This window comes from Erpetoichthys calabaricus, chromosome 12, assembly GCF_900747795.2.
Source record: "Erpetoichthys calabaricus chromosome 12, fErpCal1.3, whole genome shotgun sequence".
Classification (NCBI taxonomy): domain Eukaryota; kingdom Metazoa; phylum Chordata; class Cladistia; order Polypteriformes; family Polypteridae; genus Erpetoichthys; species Erpetoichthys calabaricus.
In genome coordinates this window covers 8,439,339-8,456,115 of record NC_041405.2, presented here as the reverse complement: position 1 = coordinate 8,456,115, position 16,777 = coordinate 8,439,339, and the positions used below count along the sequence as shown (strand labels likewise).

At 37.7% G+C, this 16,777-nt stretch overlaps 1 protein-coding gene across 2 annotated transcripts; it reads right to left on the bottom strand.

Moving 5' to 3' along the window:
- Positions 1-16,458, bottom strand: LOC114661808 (tyrosine-protein phosphatase non-receptor type substrate 1-like). Of its 2 annotated transcripts, none has more exons than XM_028815011.2 (6): positions 16,377-16,458; positions 10,572-10,910; positions 9,697-9,993; positions 7,041-7,319; positions 5,775-5,861; positions 1-1,847 (listed from the first exon to the last, which is right to left on the bottom strand). In XM_028815011.2, exons 1-6 carry the CDS (start codon positions 16,414-16,416, stop codon positions 1,429-1,431), a joined length of 1,461 nt encoding a protein of 486 aa, XP_028670844.2. In that variant the 5' UTR covers positions 16,417-16,458; the 3' UTR covers positions 1-1,428. The 2 variants fall into 2 exon arrangements, with proteins under 2 accessions (XP_028670844.2, XP_051790670.1); XM_051934710.1 differs by lacking the exon at positions 16,377-16,458 and adding an exon at positions 13,364-13,504.
- Between the last annotated feature and the right edge of the window lie 319 nt (positions 16,459-16,777).

Here is a 16,777-nt window from a genome sequence, read left to right as displayed (position 1 = left end):
TCTTTATCAAAAAGGATTTATTAATAAAATTGGAAAATATAAGAAAATACTCAGAAATATAACAAAGCAAAACAAATCCCAATACATAATGCAGGATACAAAATCCAAAGACAGGTAAAATTTCCAGGAAATCAACAAAATCGCTACAAGAGCAATACGATACAACATTCTCTCCTACCAAAGCACAGTCAAATGAACCACATGGAACTCATTTATCCCAGCCTGCCATTTATACGCTGGGGGTGTGGTTCCTTGTGGTGAGGTATTGGTGGCCCCGCCTCTTGGAGACCCACCCACAAACCACATGGATCATCAGACTACCCACATAGAAACTGAAAATTTGACAAATAAAATAAAATTGACTCAGAACAGGTAATTAATTAGACAAATAACAAACACATCAGTATACAGTATAGTAGTCGATTAATCAAAAAAGACATAAAAAAATTAAACATAAACTAAGGAAGAAACCTGGCTTAAATGTTATAGTAGGAAAAAGTGTACAATCTGAAAACACATGAGTAAGAAGTGAGACTTGTGTTGATTGCAGAAACTGGACCCTCAGACTGAGACTGAGCTGCAGTGGCCCTCGGTTATTGAAGCCTCTGTACTAAACTAGTTGTTATTCAAAAAATACTCGATTCAGGAACTGTAGCAGAATTATGCATGTGCTGTAAAATAAATAGGTTCTGGAATAAAAAATATATAATCAATCAACTATCATACCTGCTTATACTAGTTAAGGGTCACATGGTAGCTAGTGAACATATTGGCACCAACAGAAAATGTTGAACTATTTTTGGTAGTGATTGACAAACTGATCTCAATTTTACAAAATCTTTGGATTAGTTTTGCATGTTAATCTGACTGGACAAATATTACATTGGTTAAATGTGTTACATTAGTCTATAAAATAATTTAGGGGGAAAATGCTGCGTTGTTCAACATTGATTCATATATAAGTAACATACTACAGTATCCATCCATCCATTTTCCAACCCGCTGAATCCGAACATAGGGTCACGGGGGTCTGCTGGAGTCAATCCCAGCCAACACAGTATTTCCATTTTAAATTTACTCATCTGAGCTCATGTAATGTAACCAAAAGTGATGAACTTTACAATTTTAGTGGTCCCAGGATTAAAGATGGACCCTGCCTGAACATGAAGGGGACCACGATTAGCTTATCTTGAGCCTCTGAAGTGCACAGTCTACATTAAGATGGAAGAGCTTCTCAATCAATCCTAAATATCCACTAGATGTCACCAGTGAGATGATTTTTTTTTTGTTGTTAGGGATCCTTTAAAATTTCAGAGTGAAAGTCAATAATTGACTTGCTTGTAGTTTGAGCAGCAGCACACTAAAGGTGGCCTTGCTCAATGCGTATGTCCTCCTTAATAAGACGTGAGTGTGTATTAAGTCACCTTTCTACTCTCCCTCTCTCAGTACTGGGACAAGAGCTTCCTTCTTCTTGGTTAGTGTTCTCCCTGTGATGGATGACACAACTGTAACTTGGCACTGGACAGTCAGAAATTCATCCCACTCCTTGGGCTTATAAATGGCAGAGCTTGTTTTCTGATTGCTCAGCAGGACAGGACCCTGTTTGTCTCGTGAGGTTCTTCTTCTTGAGTTGTCACGTACGACATACTCTCTACTGTGTACATCATCACGTGTGCTGTCACCAGCTGGGGTTTCATCCCACTCTTCTCCATTCCCTTTGCACCTCCATTTTGCTGCTTTAAATTTCCACTGTTTTCCAGAAAAGCTGCAAGTCATGATGATCTTCTCATCTACATGGATTACATCAATGTCCGACATGGTGAAACTGCTGTTGTGATAGATTTGACCTAAGAAGGAAAAAAGAAAATAAATTAGCTATCTGCAATATAAAGATTTCAGGAAATATAACATGGTAAGGGGCACAACAGATAGGGTCAGTGTAAGAGTGTAGCAAATGAAATTGAAGCCCAGCCTGGTCACAGGGTTTGCACTTTCTTCTCATGGATGTGCGGCTTTTGTTTAGTTTTCCTTCTTGTCAGTTCCAAGCTGGCTTTAAGCGATTTTTCTGCCATCTGCATGGTGTTTCAGGGATAAGCTCTGTCAACCTTGAAGAGGACTTGGTGTGTTTAGAGAATGAATGAAAAGGTGAGCAATAATCACAAAAAGAAAGTGGAATGGTTAGAGTTCAGTGTTGTAATTAGGATGGGTGTGAGAGAAAAAAAGGATAAATTAGTGAGAAAAAGAAATGGAGAATGAAAATAACGAAAGATTCTGAGGTAGACAATGGTGCAAAAAAAACTTGGAATAAGACAATACAAGATAATTAAACACTTTCGACATTGGTGCTTTAGTATTTTGGACACAGAATGGTCTCATCTTTTACAAATGAAATGAACCTGCTTCTTGAGGTCATAACTCTTCCTCATTGAGGTATTCTTCTCCCTTTTATCCTGTTACAGCTCTTTTTTAGCTAAGACATGGCTGACTAACTTTTCGTAAAATTTGATACTTTCTTAAGAAAAAGTATGCACGTAAGCATATGACCTTACCGCTACCTGAATATATTTAGTGATTCATTTAATTTATTGATCTGGTTATGTAGCCATTCATCCATCCATTTCTGGTTCCTGTATTTTGTAATATGTTGTCATTTGGTGAAAACTCAAAGCAGGGATAAACCATACTCTTGATGGGATAGCGGGTCATATTGACTTACAGTCAGTCATATTCTAACCCTCTTTGTCCTGAACAGCGTCATGGTGGGTGCTCGAGCCCATCTCAGCCAGGATAAGGTGAAATGCAGGAACAAACTCTGAACAGGGCGCCAGTCCATCCCAACACATACAGTCTACTGTACACACACACACACAACCACAAACTGGGGCAAGTTTATTATCACCAGTCCACCTAACTTTTATGTCTTTGGACATTGGGAGGAAACCAGAGCAACAGAAGGAAACCGACGCAGACATGGGGGAGAATTTGCAAATTCCACGGTACTGACATACAGTACATATATAAACTTTTCATCCCCTTGGGCGTTTCACATTTATCATCCTACAATATTGAACCACAGTGGATTTAATTTGGCTTTTTTGACACTGATCAAAAGAAGAAGATTCTTTCTTTTTCTTTCAGTCAAATGTGAAAACAGATATCTGCAGAGTGCTCAAAATTAATTACCCATCTTATATGTAAACGTCTACACGTGGAAGTGTGTGTGTCTGTCTGTCCGGCCCGGTAGTGAGAAGTGTTGTCGGGATAAGGGCTCCATCTCCAAGGAAACAGAAAACTCGCTAAGCCGCTAATACACAAGTAAGGCGAGCATGTCGGCAAAACGAAACCTCCGAAGAAACAGTCACTCGCTTAGCCACTTAATACACAAGTGAGGCATGAACATTGGCAAAACGGTATCCCCTTTACTTTTCCTCCAGCCACTAATACACAAGCGATGCGAGCACGTCGGCAAAACAAATCCTCCTAGGAGAGAGGTGCCCAGAGTTCCTTTCAATTACATTTCAATTTTATTATTTTTTTAATTTCAATAGTTCCTAGGACCCCAAGCTTTTTACAGCATTGTCTTACACAGCTAGTATTCATATAAAGGACCAACTCAGAATTGATAATAAACCTAACTTGGCTAAAAACACAGGGGGAAACAGTGCAGAGTCTAGAAATTGAATGCAGGTTGATCTATCTATATCTTGAATTGAGTGCACGCTTACCGCAAGGAGAGGAGTAGATCTCCAAAGAATTCACAAAAAGGGCAACCCCAGGCAGCCTGACACCAAACTCCAATGGCTGGCTACTGTATACACAGGCCTAAAAAGGCACCCTAGCATTTAAAATTCAAAATGCTCCTTTAATATTCCCAAAAACAATATATAAAAAATACATAAATGTGTCCTTCTATGGAGAGGAAAACCTCTGGTTAGGAAAGACAAGGCCATGAGTTTATCTTTAGAATTTTTTTTATGTGTTAAAAAGCAACCCATAGCACCAACCAATAAAAGCAAAAACAATTCACAACCAGAAAATCAGCACTTATGATTAAATACACTTTAAGTAAGTCAAGTTGATTACCATGGAATCCACTCTCCAGCCCCATAATAAATAGGCCTAAAGTGATCCTTCTAGGGTCACACCGGGGTGGCCTTTTCTCTTTAGGTTCTCCCCAGTAATGGACAAGGAACGAAGGAAAAGCACCAATTAGACAGTAAAATACTGAAATACTTAAAACAGTTAAAGAAAAAATAGTAAACGAAAACTGTGATTTTATATAAAAGGAAAGCAAAAACTGAAATAAAGAAAGATGGAAACTTCATTAATAACAACAAAAATCATAAATATACAATTAATAAGGGAAATAATCTATCTATCTATTATATAGTGCCTTTCATATCTATCTATCTATCTATCTATCTATCTATCTATCTATCTATCTATCTATCTATCTATCTATATAAACCTGCCAACTACACTAAAATATCTATCTATATATTTTTCTATTATATAGTGCCTTTATATCTATCTATTATATAGTGCCTTTCACATCTATCTATCTATCTATCTAGTCTATCTATCTATCATCTATCTATCTATCTATCTATCTATCTATGTAAACCTGCCAACTACACTAAAATATCTATCTATATATTTTTCTATGATATAGTGCCTTTCACATCTATCTATCTAACACCACAGAAGGGTGAGATGACTGGTCAGCCAGAGTTTATCACTATCCCCTTTGTCTTCTAAACTGTCTGTTTGCCAGAGACATTTTACCGCAATTTAGTTTCCCACTGGATTCTTAGTGAGCATCCTGAGTATTCCTTGAACCTCCTGTGATCTTGGGGCTGTTACTCTTTTTGGATAATTTTCTCAACTCCTGTTTGTTTGCATTTTTGTTTTGAATCCTACAAACAATCTGTTTATTGTGCCTTCTATGAGTCTATCTCAGAATCAGAATATCTTTATTGTCATTGTAACAAATACAACAAAAATTAGGTGCTGTCCCTATGTGTCTATAGCCATCTGCACATCTTGTGATTTGACCTCAAGACATCTTTGTGTCTTCATGCTCAGTCTACTTGTTTGAATGCTGATGTCTGAATGCCATCTATTTGTTGGCAGTATGTGACCAAAGAGCTTTCTTGTCTTGATTATTAAGCCACTGGTATTTAAACACATTCATCTGACTTTTTACCCCTTTCATTTTTATAACTTGATCTCAGACTTCACTGAAATGGTGGCTTGTTTCTATTTTCTTACTTTTTTCTTCAGATTTTCTGTATGACCAGTGACTTCTACATAGTGAAGATATTTTTCAAGTTCAAATATATGTTTATCCATGAAAGAGGTGGATGACTGTACTCACAGGAAGACAATTTGAAAAACCAATGTACAGAGGAATAAAAATGTATGACAGCAGCACGTTTCGTTATTTACCAACAAATGTGTTTCATGTTCTTATTCCACAGCTTCTTAATTTTCAAGAAAAGCATAAATTGGAACAACATTGACAAGTGCCATTTGGAATACAGCAACATATGAAAACATTCCAACAATCTGAATACTGTTGCACGGCACAGTACATGGACACGCGTGAAAAAATGTGGCTTTATTCATGATAACATAGCCGATTGAGTCAGAATGCAAAATGCAAAATGAGTAGCAGAAGTTCCAAATGAACTAAACCCGAGTTGTAATTTTTCATTAGAAGATTTTTTTTCTTCATCATTTGCAAATTCTAGTGAAGAAATTAAATGACTCACCTGCCATGTAAACTACCATACCCAGAAGGATTGCCAGTAGGGTGTGTACAAATATCCTTAACATTAAATTGGATGGCTCACCTTTACCTGAAGAAATGACAAGGATCATCAAGTCAAAATTTTCTGCACAAAATCCTATACAATCAACAGCCTTTAGTGGCACAATCACTACTGAAGTTCTAGCAGAGACTTTTTCCTATCTGCTATGGCATTTGATCACAGACCTCTAACACTTCACACTGTCTCTCTTTTTTGCTCTCACTCCCAAAATGTGCAGATTGTCTCTACTTGTTTATTTTCTATCTAGTGGCTGTCATACCTGCTGTTCTCTAGAACATGTATGGCATGACAGAAAAATAATAAAGCTGATATCTTCAAACTAAACATTTCAGTCACTTTAGTTACTCACCATGCCGAAGAAAACATTTTGTTTTTCAAGGTTTCAAGGTTGATTAAAGTTCAATGTGGCAGATAAGAACAATTTCATAAAATGCGATTGAAGCTGAGTGTGGCAGTGGAAGAGTTAATATTGTTATGTATATTTATTATTTAGTATTTATATATTACATTTAAATGTGTATATGCTCTGTGTGTGTCTTGGGTGGAGCCCCAAGAGGTGTGGCCACCTTGACATCACTGCTGAAGGACCGCCCTCAGCGTTCAAATGTGAGGCAGACGAGTTTGTCCTTCAGTGGTTAAGTGATGTTTGGAGTTTTGTATATTTTTGGTAGTATTTGAATTTTCTGTTTTTCAATTTATTTCTTCTGTTTTTTGTGATTCTTGGATTTGGTTGCATTGCATTGCCTATTTTGGAAAATCATTTTTGTCTGTTATTTATACATTTTTTCTTTTTTCCCAATATACAGTAAATTCCTCTTTTATAACAATTATTTTCAGTTGTCTTATCGAGCCAGAGGTTTGACAGTTCCTCTCCCTTGAAATGCATTTTAGTATATTTTGAGGTAAAACAGCACACTGCCTAGGGTGAAGCCATATTAGGTCACGCCAGTGAAGGTCCTGACCTAGTCTGTGGGAATTGTTTTGGAAGCTTTACACCATTTTGCTATGTTTGTATTACCTTTTCATTACAATACCCACAAGATCCCCCCACGTAAATATGACACATATCAACAGCGTTCATGGCCTCTCTTAAATGCTGAAATAACTACATAACACTGAGGGAAGTCTTCTTTATGGATGAGTTGTTAACCCTACTGTTTTCATTACAATACATTAAGGTGAGAGAAGAAAAATCGACTTAGTCACCTTGTAGATTTAGCACGACACGTTCAGCCAGTGGCTTGCCAAGTCCGTCTACTTCAGCCTCACAGGAGTAGTCCACATCTTTTTGTGGTGCAGTGCTTATCTTGAAGGTGGTCTCACTCTCACATTCCTTTGTGCCCCGGCATTGCATCACAGTGAATGTCCTGTTATTTCTTTTCCAGCTCACATTGGCTCTACTGAAGTGGCAGCCGTTCAACTTGCATGTAACTTTCTCTTCTTTGCCTTTTATCAGAGTTCTGGGTGATACATCAATGGTCAGCTCTGTAAGAAGAACACACAGACAAACATGTATAGATTATTGAAGCTCTGGTCAATGCAGGCCCTTCCTCAGACACAGGTTACAACAGTGTGAATTAATATAGTTCAGAAACTTGGAACTTTGATGTGTTTGAATTGTAATCTGAAAATATTGGTGTGCATCAGACCAGCTAAAAACTCCACACAAAAATGTACATGTATTTGGAAAAGTCTGGTGAAACACAAATAAATGCTATTGCTGTTTTGCCATAAACAAACCATACTGTTAGTCTCAAAGACTTGTAATAATGAGATGGTGATGTAAGATGGAAAAAATCTAAATGAAATTGTTTGTATTTTTAACACACATTTCTTCCTGTTCATGTTTTTACTATTTGTTACAAGTGTCTGTAACTTTTTACAAGATTAGGTGCCATTGTGGCACATAACACAGCATTTTATTATTAAAGTATCAGATACGTTTTGAGATCCTGCCGACTACACCAATGTTCTGTCTTTACAAATGTAAGTGCGTTCAGGAGGGGCTTGAACTTTTTATTGCAGTTAAAGCTTAATTCTACTAAACATTAGACTTGTCGCTATGAAATGACATCTGACTGTGCTGTTGACTCTGCCTGACATTTGTCTAAGTTACATGTTCTTTTTTTTCAGAATCTGGTTTGATATTAGGGTATTTTCTGTTCCTTAAGAGCTTTTCTATTCTTTCTTGTCATTTATCTCCTTTTTGTTGTGTCCATCTGTCTATTTTTCCACATGGAGTAACTTGGCTCCCAGTGAACCGATTTATTTGAAATTTACTGTTCTTAGTCTTCTAGGAAATCTGTGGAAAAAGTCTGATTTTCCTTCAGATAACTCAAATAAAACACAGTAAAAATTTTTGAGGTATCAAAAAAACAAACAATTTAAAAGCTTTTGCAAATTCTCAAACTTAAAAATCTTAAAAAGATACAATTGTGAGAGAAGTTATTGAAATAACAACAGCCATGTGAGTGTGACCAGGAACTCACTGTCACTTTTGGTACATACATGTACAGGTGGACTCAACATAGATTTTGACTCTCAGGTACTTCTATCAAAATGTTATGTTTAAGAAATGCAAATGACAATTACTCATATACCTTCCGCAGCCAACAACTAACTGTTGTGCTCAGTTGGAAAAATAGCGCAAGATGAGAATGGATCAGTAAAACAGACATGATCGATGGCCATAGCCTGGAATTCAACAGACTGAACACCAAAACCGTTAAAAGTCCAGTGAGAACAAAATGGTTCTTAACAAAGTAGAAAACAAAAGCGGTATTTATTTTTTTTGAACTGCAAAGAGTTTGGGAGCTTTCCGCAGTCTTGAATAAAAACATATGCTAATTAATGACCTTTAATTCCATCGCCTCTGTGACATAGTAAGCTGAGCATATCCAGGTTGTAACCAAGGTAGCTCATAAACAAATGGCTGTGCCCATAAGCATGCAAAAATAGCGTTGAAATGGTAAAAATAAGAATACACAAAAGGCTGAAATAATTTAAATACAACAACACTACATCAAGTCAATACAAAGTAAATATCACTTGAGGTGGAATCTGTTGTCATTAAAGTTATTTCAGCCACCACAAGCCCATGTGGCCTTGGCTTACAAATAAATGTTATTGTAAAAAAATTTACAAATCATGAAATGACATTTTACTATCTCTGATATATTGAATATGACTCACTGTTACCAAGATATGTCATCATTTTGATGAAATAAATAAAATAAGAATTGAAATACCGAGGGCAGCACTTTCTCCATCCTTCTAGCTAGGATTTTTGAGAGTATCTTAACATCATTATTCAGGGGTGAAATTGGTCTGTATGATGCACATTGTAACAAGTCCTTATTTTGTTTAGGAAAGACGGTGATTAATGCTTGTGAAATGTTTGAGGTAGTATTTGGTTGTCTGTAGCTTCTGTAAATGTTGCCAATAAGAGGGGAGCTAGCTGAGTGGAGAATTTCTTATAAAATTCTACGGGGTAACCATCAGGGCCTGCTGATTTCCCGCTTTGTAGTGACTTTATAGCGTCTAGTAATTCTGTTAGCGTTAGAGGTTTATCCAGTTCCTCAGCACTTAAAGCATCTATTTGTGGTATCTGTGATGTATCCAGAAATGCATTAGATTGTGTGTTACGCATACACAACATTGTAATCCACCAAGCTGTGTTCTGCATCATTGAACTGCACTTGCTTCGAAGAACACCTTTTGAGGGTCCATGCTGTGAAATGGTGTTGTGAAAAAGAATTATTGATTCATTGACATCTGGAAAAATGTAATTTTTTTTACAAATAACATAAATCTAAATTGTAGCTGTTATATAATTGAATATAATTATATGTTTTCAACTTACTGCAGATCTGAAAAGGAATCTCTACCATGTGTCTGAGCTGCGAGCCAGATGTCACCTGGCAAGTCAGGTTCCCACCAATATCAGAGCTAGTGGGGGTGTAGTTGTAGTGATTCACTACGCTGAAAGTGCCATCTGAATTGTTCTTAAAATGAAGAGGTTCCTGCATTGGAAGTGAAATGGAGTCTTTGAACCACTCAAGAGAAATGTTTCTTGGGTAAAAACCTTCCACCAGGCACTCAAGTAAGTTTTCTTCATCCACCAACAACAGAGATGGTTTCACAAAAACCTTAGGAGTAGCTGGAAAAGAAAAATATACTTAAAATAATTAATTTGCCACTTGGAACAAGGACATGTGCATGTTGATAAAAATGTATTATATAATACCTTTCTTATCTATCTATCTATTATATAGTGTCTTTCCTATCTGTCTTTGCAATTTTGCCAACTATGGTAAAATATCTACCTATCTATCCATCTTTGTAATCTTGCCAACTACGCTAATATATCTATCAGTGGCATCAGGCAGCACCTTATTGACAGTCCCAAAAAGGGGCAAGCTGGCTATACTTTTTCAAATGTGAAAACTATGCTGGAAAGTAGTTATGGAGTTACACAGTTTGTCGTCATCTGCGTTTTCTAGCTGGGTAATCTGACATCCCCAGACAATGAGATAGGCAACTTTAGTCATCAAATTTGACATCTTCTTTGACTAGAATGATTGTAATGTTACACCGGCTTTACTTTTAGCTCTACCTTTGACTTATTTATGCTGTTTGACCTATTTACCCACTCAAAAGAATAAATTCTGGTTGCTTCACTGTGTTAAAGTATTTTAAGATATATTTCCATGCAACATGGAATGGAGTGGTCCTCACCTGTAATTTTGAGTGACACATTGCCACTTCTTGTGTTTGGAGCCTCATGCACTTCACATTCGTAGTCTCCTTCATCTGAAATGGTGACATTCCTAAGAAGCAGTGAAGCATCACCTTTTGGAAGTTCATTGATCAACAGCGCCGCCCTGCTGGTGTCTTTCATTGTTTCAGCCTGGTACTGAGCCAGTTGAATGCCATTTCGCTTCCAGGTTATAATTACAAACTTCAGTCCGTTGTTGCTGTTTTTCACAGAAAAGGTGCAGGGCAGCAGCACATCTGTGTGCAGGGAGGCACTCACCTCGGGGTGTGGAATGGAAAACTGGAATTTTGCAAGCACCTCTAAAAGGAGAAAATTAGGAATCGACACACGTTAAGTTCCATGCTGTCCAATTTTAACTGATGTGCTTTTTGCAAAAAAAAAAACAACTATTAACAAACTATTTTAGAAAAGAACAGTAGCCTCAAAAAGAAACCACAGAGTACATCAATGAGGCCAGAACGTCACCGCCTAAGAAAAGAGAAGAGATGGGGATTCTGGCACTTATAATGGACCTGACTATCATCTGTAAATTGCTCCTCTTAATGTCATATATACTGTGGATTATGACCAAAATCCCCAGTAAAGCTTGACTGGGACCAAACTAGCCTAATGTTATAAGCAGAAAAGCTTTTCAGGTCCATGGTAGGGGGTTAAATTGATACTTTTTCATATAACATGCTACACATGACTCATATTTTAATGTCAAGTACGCATAAAAATACTCATTGAGCTCTTTGAACCCAATTTATCTGTACATCTGGAGCAGATCCCATTGGTGCACAGCATGGCAACAAACACTGAATGGAGTTTCTCATTCGCTCACACTGAACCAACTTAGGAATGACTTATTTATCTGCTTTGTTCATTTTTGGATCTGGGAGACAAATTCTGTGAACGGTTTATATACCTTTAAATCATGTAATATAAATGAAAAATGCATTAAAAAACATAGTGTTTTAACACAAAATTGGCTCCTGCCTGGCACCCAATCCTGTTGCACTATGCTTCTTTCCTATGACCATAAATTTCATTAAGTGAAATTCCTTCCAATAAGAAAGTCACTGACGGCTTTGACTAGGGAACTTTCAGTTTCAGAACAATTAAATAATTTACCTGTACATAACAACCATGAGCTATAAAAACACATCAAAAAGAAATAAATAATAAAACAAAATGTGCCTCCTGCCTACTACACCACTGAGATCAACAGTTAACCACACAGATTCTCTAGTTTAGGCTTCAGCTCAGTCTGTTCACCAAAACAATCGACACAGGTGTGAAATGTTTATTACTTGCTTGTTGCTATTTTGTTGGTACCTGTTGGTTGATATCAGAGTACTTGATAATTTCTTAATAGGTGAAGCCACTGGTATTTTAGAAAGTATGCTTCCTGCTTAGCAATGCAATAACAAGGCCAAAACAGCTTGTTTAGTTTGTACTGTAAATTCAGAATGCTTCACGTTTTTCACATTTTTTATGTTTCAGCCCTGTGTTTAGATTAATTTAAATTCATTTGTTTCTCTGATCAAACAACACTCAATACCCCAAAATGACCAAGAGAAAATAGGATTTTAGAAATTTTTCCAATATATTCAAAATAAAAAACTGAAATATCCCATTAACACAAATATTTAGACTCTTTACTCAGTATTTAGCTGCAGACCCTTTGGCAGCCATTCCGGGTCTTCTTAGGTCTGACATGACAAGCAAGCTTCATACACCTGAATTTTGGGATTTTCTGCAGATCCTCTCAAGCTCTATTTGGTTGGATGGAGACAATCAGTAGGCTGCTACATTGAGGTCTCTCCAGAGATGTTTGATTGTGTTTAACTCTGGACACTGGCTGGGCAACTCAAGAACATTCCCAAAGACTAGTTTCTAAGGCATTCCTGTGCTGTCTTTCTTTGCTTTGTGTAATGTTTGGTGTACATTCTGCCCAGTCTGAGGCCCTGAGCTCTCTGGATCTACCTTCTTTAAGGATAACTCTGTACTTTCCATCTACTCTGTCAAATCTCACAGTCCCTTTTGCAGAAAAACAACCTTAAAATATGCTTCTTCCACCACCATGCTTCACTGTCGGAATGGTATTGCACAGGTGATGAGCAGTGTCTGGTTTCTTTCAGGCACCACACTAATTTTGCTTTCATCACACCAGAGAATCTTGTTACTCCTCAGTCTCAGAGTCTTTTAGATATCTTTCAGCAAACTCCAAGCTGACTTCTGAGAAATTACCGTATTTTTTGCACCATAAGACGCACCTGACCATTAGACGCACCTAGGTTTAGAGGAGGAAAACAAGAAAAAAAATATTCTGAACCAAATGGTGCACTAATATGTTTAATAAAATATAGCAGAATAATATTTCAACCATGTAAATTCAACAGCGGTATTAAAAAAACATCATCACTGTCATTAACAAATAAGGAGAGACTTTAAGGTTCAAGCATTCTTCTAGTTTTATGGAAACCCCAAGAACTCCTCATCACTAGTGTCAGAATTTATTAAGCTCAGTTGCTCACAATCACTTTGCAGCATCACGTACCTATCATCACGCGACATAACCTGTCCAAAGCCACCAGGGGACAAAGCACGTTTGAACCAATGCTCCCTGAAGTTATATCGCCAGTCTAGTCCCATCTATATTTGTAATGCCACAAAGCCCTTCATCTCGTGTTTTGTTGTGGGTTTCCAGTTTGAAAAATGAGAATGCGGTGCAAGCACAGCCCTCGATTCAAAAAATTGCTCTGCATACCTGTTTGTCTCGTCTGACAGTAGCTGAAAGGCAGCTTCAGGAAAGAATAGCCTGAAGTAGTCCAGCGGCTGGTAATCTATCGAGTCCAGAGTCCAACTCAGTGATAATGCGCTTAGCTCCCTCATGAGATGTAGACGCTATCTTGCCTTTGTTTATATTTGTTTAGATTTCGCAACTCACGCACACGCAAGGATTAGATGCCGATTCAATGAGTCTAACATTCCTCCAAGCACAGAGGGAATGCCTGTAACGTAACAGTGAGTTTTGTCGCCCTCTAGCCCTGGATGTCGACTTTTGTCAGGTATTACACATCATGGTCTGTGATGCAATATTCGCACCATAAGACGCACAGACATTTCCAACCTTCTTTTGGGGAAAAAAAAGTGCGTCTTATGGTGCGAAAAATACGGTAATCCATGCATTTATTTCTAGTAGGATTGACTACTGCAATGTGGTGATCACTGGAAATTCAAACTGGTCTTTTCACAGCTTCCAGTTGATCTCAAATGCTGCTGCAAGAATTATTAAAAGAACAAGAAAATACAAACACATAACTCTGGTTCTTAAATCCTTACACTGACCCCCGGTTAAGTTTAGGGCATATTTCAAAATCCTTCTTTTAACATATAAAGCTTTAAATGGCCGAGGTCTGGCTTACTTGTCTGAACTTATCATGACTTACAAACCAGAGCGCACATTAAGATCTCAAGATGCCGGTCTACTTATGATTCCAAGAATTAATAAAATAGCAGTGGGAGGTCAAGCTTTTAGTTACAGGACCCCTAAACTGTGGAGTGGTCTGCCTGCTACTATAAAAGATGCCCCTTCGATCTCAGCTTCCAAATCCCAACTGAGTTTAGCACACCCTGACAAGAGCTGCTGATTAACTGTACAGACTGCATCTCTGTTGTCAGTCATTAGCACTAAAATATAAGTAATATGATAGTTAGAATTTGTTACTAACCCTCACCTATTCTGTTTCTCTTCTCTGTACTCAAATGTGGCACTTGGTGCCACGGCCCACCTGCCAAGTTGTTCTGTAAGCCTAAAGTAAAGTCGTCTCTGATGGAGGATCACAGGAATCATTAGGTAGAAGGGTCCTTTCATCTGATTGGCTGGCCTTGCACTGACTCAGCTGTGGAATGGCCAATAGGGAGAGGCAGCTTGATGGCTGAGGTCTCCAGGACTCCAGGACCTATGATGTCATATCATCTACTGTTGAATTCTGCCATGTACTTGTAATATTTCTATTGCACTATTATATTGTATTGAGGATTACTTGTGCTCGCTCTGCTCTGTGTATTGCATTTTATTGTATTGTATTGTTTTGTATTGACCCCCTTTTTTGACCTATCTGGAAACTCTCTTTGAACTGCCTTTCCCAAGGTTTCTTCCATTTTTTCTCTATTTTCTCCATTTTTTTGGGAGTTTTTCCTTGTCGTCTTAAAGAGTCAAGGCTGGGGGACTGTCAAAAGGCAGGGCCTGTTAAAGCCCATTGCAGTACTCCTTTTGTGATTTTTGTACTATACAAAAATGAATTGGATTCCACATGCTGTTTACTAAGGAGAGACTTCCATCTGCCCACATTTCCATAAAGCCCAGACTGGTGAAGTGTTGCAGTTATGGTTGTTGTTCTGGTAGTTTCTCCCATCTCCACACAAATACTGTGTATGTCAGCCATAATGATTATTGGGTACTTGGTCATCTATCTCACCAAGGCCCTTTTCCCATGATTACTCAGTTTGGCTGGGTGGCCAGCTCTAGGTAGAGTTATGGTTGTTCCAAACATTTTCTATTTAAGAATTATGGAAGCCATCAACGCTTTAGATCTGTACTTCGACACAATCCTGTCTCTTAGATTTGCAGCTAATCCCTTCAATCTCATGGTTTGGGACCGTGGGGCCTTCTGTAGGACAGGTGTGTGCCTTTCCTACTCAGTCAAATCAATCTGAATACAGCTGGACTCCAAAAAAAGATGTGGAAACATCTCAACAATGACCAATAGAATGTAATGCACTTATTGTGTTAATATGAGATTTCAGTTTTTCATTTTCAAGAAAGTTCTTAAAAAATATTAAAGTCTTGTCTTCCCTTGGCCATTCTGGGGTATCGAGTGGTGTTTGATGAGGGAAAACCATTAATTTAAATGATTTTAGCACAAGGCTACAACATACAAAAGTGAAGGGGTCTGCATAGTTTATGAATGTTCAGTATATTACATCTCGTATTTGTGCACAATAGATGGTGAAGTAGGAAGTGTTGCTGCATCATGGGTTAATTTCTTCCTCGGGTCATTTTCTTTGTGGAGACTGCATAATTTTCCAATGACCCTCTTGGTTTTCCTTCCACATCTCAAAAGATATGCAGGCTGGATTATCTGTCAACTCTAAATTTGTCCTTTAGTGGCACATGAATGAATAGGTGGTGTTGAACCGGTGCCCTGTTTATGGCTGGTTCTTGCCTTGTGCCTGATGCTACTAGAATAAGCTCCATTCCACCCACCCCATGACACCAGTCTGACTGAGGCTGGTTTGCTGTGTGATCTTATGAATGTACAACTAATTTTAGTTAAGAAAACATCTGAGTGTGAAATGCATTTTACAAGTAGAAGGTGTTGGCCATGTTTGACAGACAGTTTCAGATTATAGCACGATTAATTATAGACTGTTTCATAAAAATTGCCTCACCTTCTCAGTATGGTACTTGAAGTTAACATGCCTGCTTTTATGTATTTTGAGTTCCTCCTTTTAAGCGAGAAGTTCACACAGGACATTTCAGTTCTACACTGTGCTTTTCATACAAGAAAGTTGAATCAGAATAGGGGTGTAATAATGAAAATTTTTTAAATACTTTAAGGGAGATTACATTTTTGGGTCAACACATACATTTACATAAAAGCAAATAGAAATTTTGATAAGAGTAAAAATAATATAAGCAAATATTCTGCAAGTGTAGAAACAGAAAAGAAGCACACATAATTAAAAAAAATAAATAAAAAAATACATTCTTATACCTGGTAGTAGCAGGATAAACAGAACTTTCCATGTTCCCATTCTGGAAGAAGCCAAATAGAGGTGTTGAACATGAAAGGCTGGAGGAAGTGTTGAGGCTCCTGAACTTGTTTGTAAACTGAAACAAAAAAAAATTGCTGGAGTAATAAGGAGGAGCAACTGAGCCAAAATAAGGGAAAGGAGTGGAGATAGTAGGTGTGATTTGGCAGGAGCTATGCCTTTTTATTCTTTCTTTCTTTTCCCATTGATCATTCTTTGGAGGTGGCATTTAAATTTTGTGTAACCACAAAGGGACACCACCGAGCCCCAACCCACAGACACAGTGCTGCCCAATAAAATTCCGGGTTCAATTAAAACATTTTTATTTGCCACCAGAAGTATTCAAATAATCACCATCCAAAAT

Coding starts and splice junctions, on each gene's coding strand:
- LOC114661808 (XM_028815011.2), bottom strand. CDS start 16,416: ATGGGAACATGGAAAGTTCTGTTTATCCTGCTACTACCAG. Junction 10,911..16,376: donor GTTTATCCTGCTACTACCAG/GTATAAGAATGT, acceptor TTCTCCTTTTAG/AGGTGCTTGCAAAATTCCAG. Junction 9,994..10,571: donor TGTGTCACTCAAAATTACAG/GTGAGGACCACT, acceptor TTTCTTTTCCAG/CTACTCCTAAGGTTTTTGTG.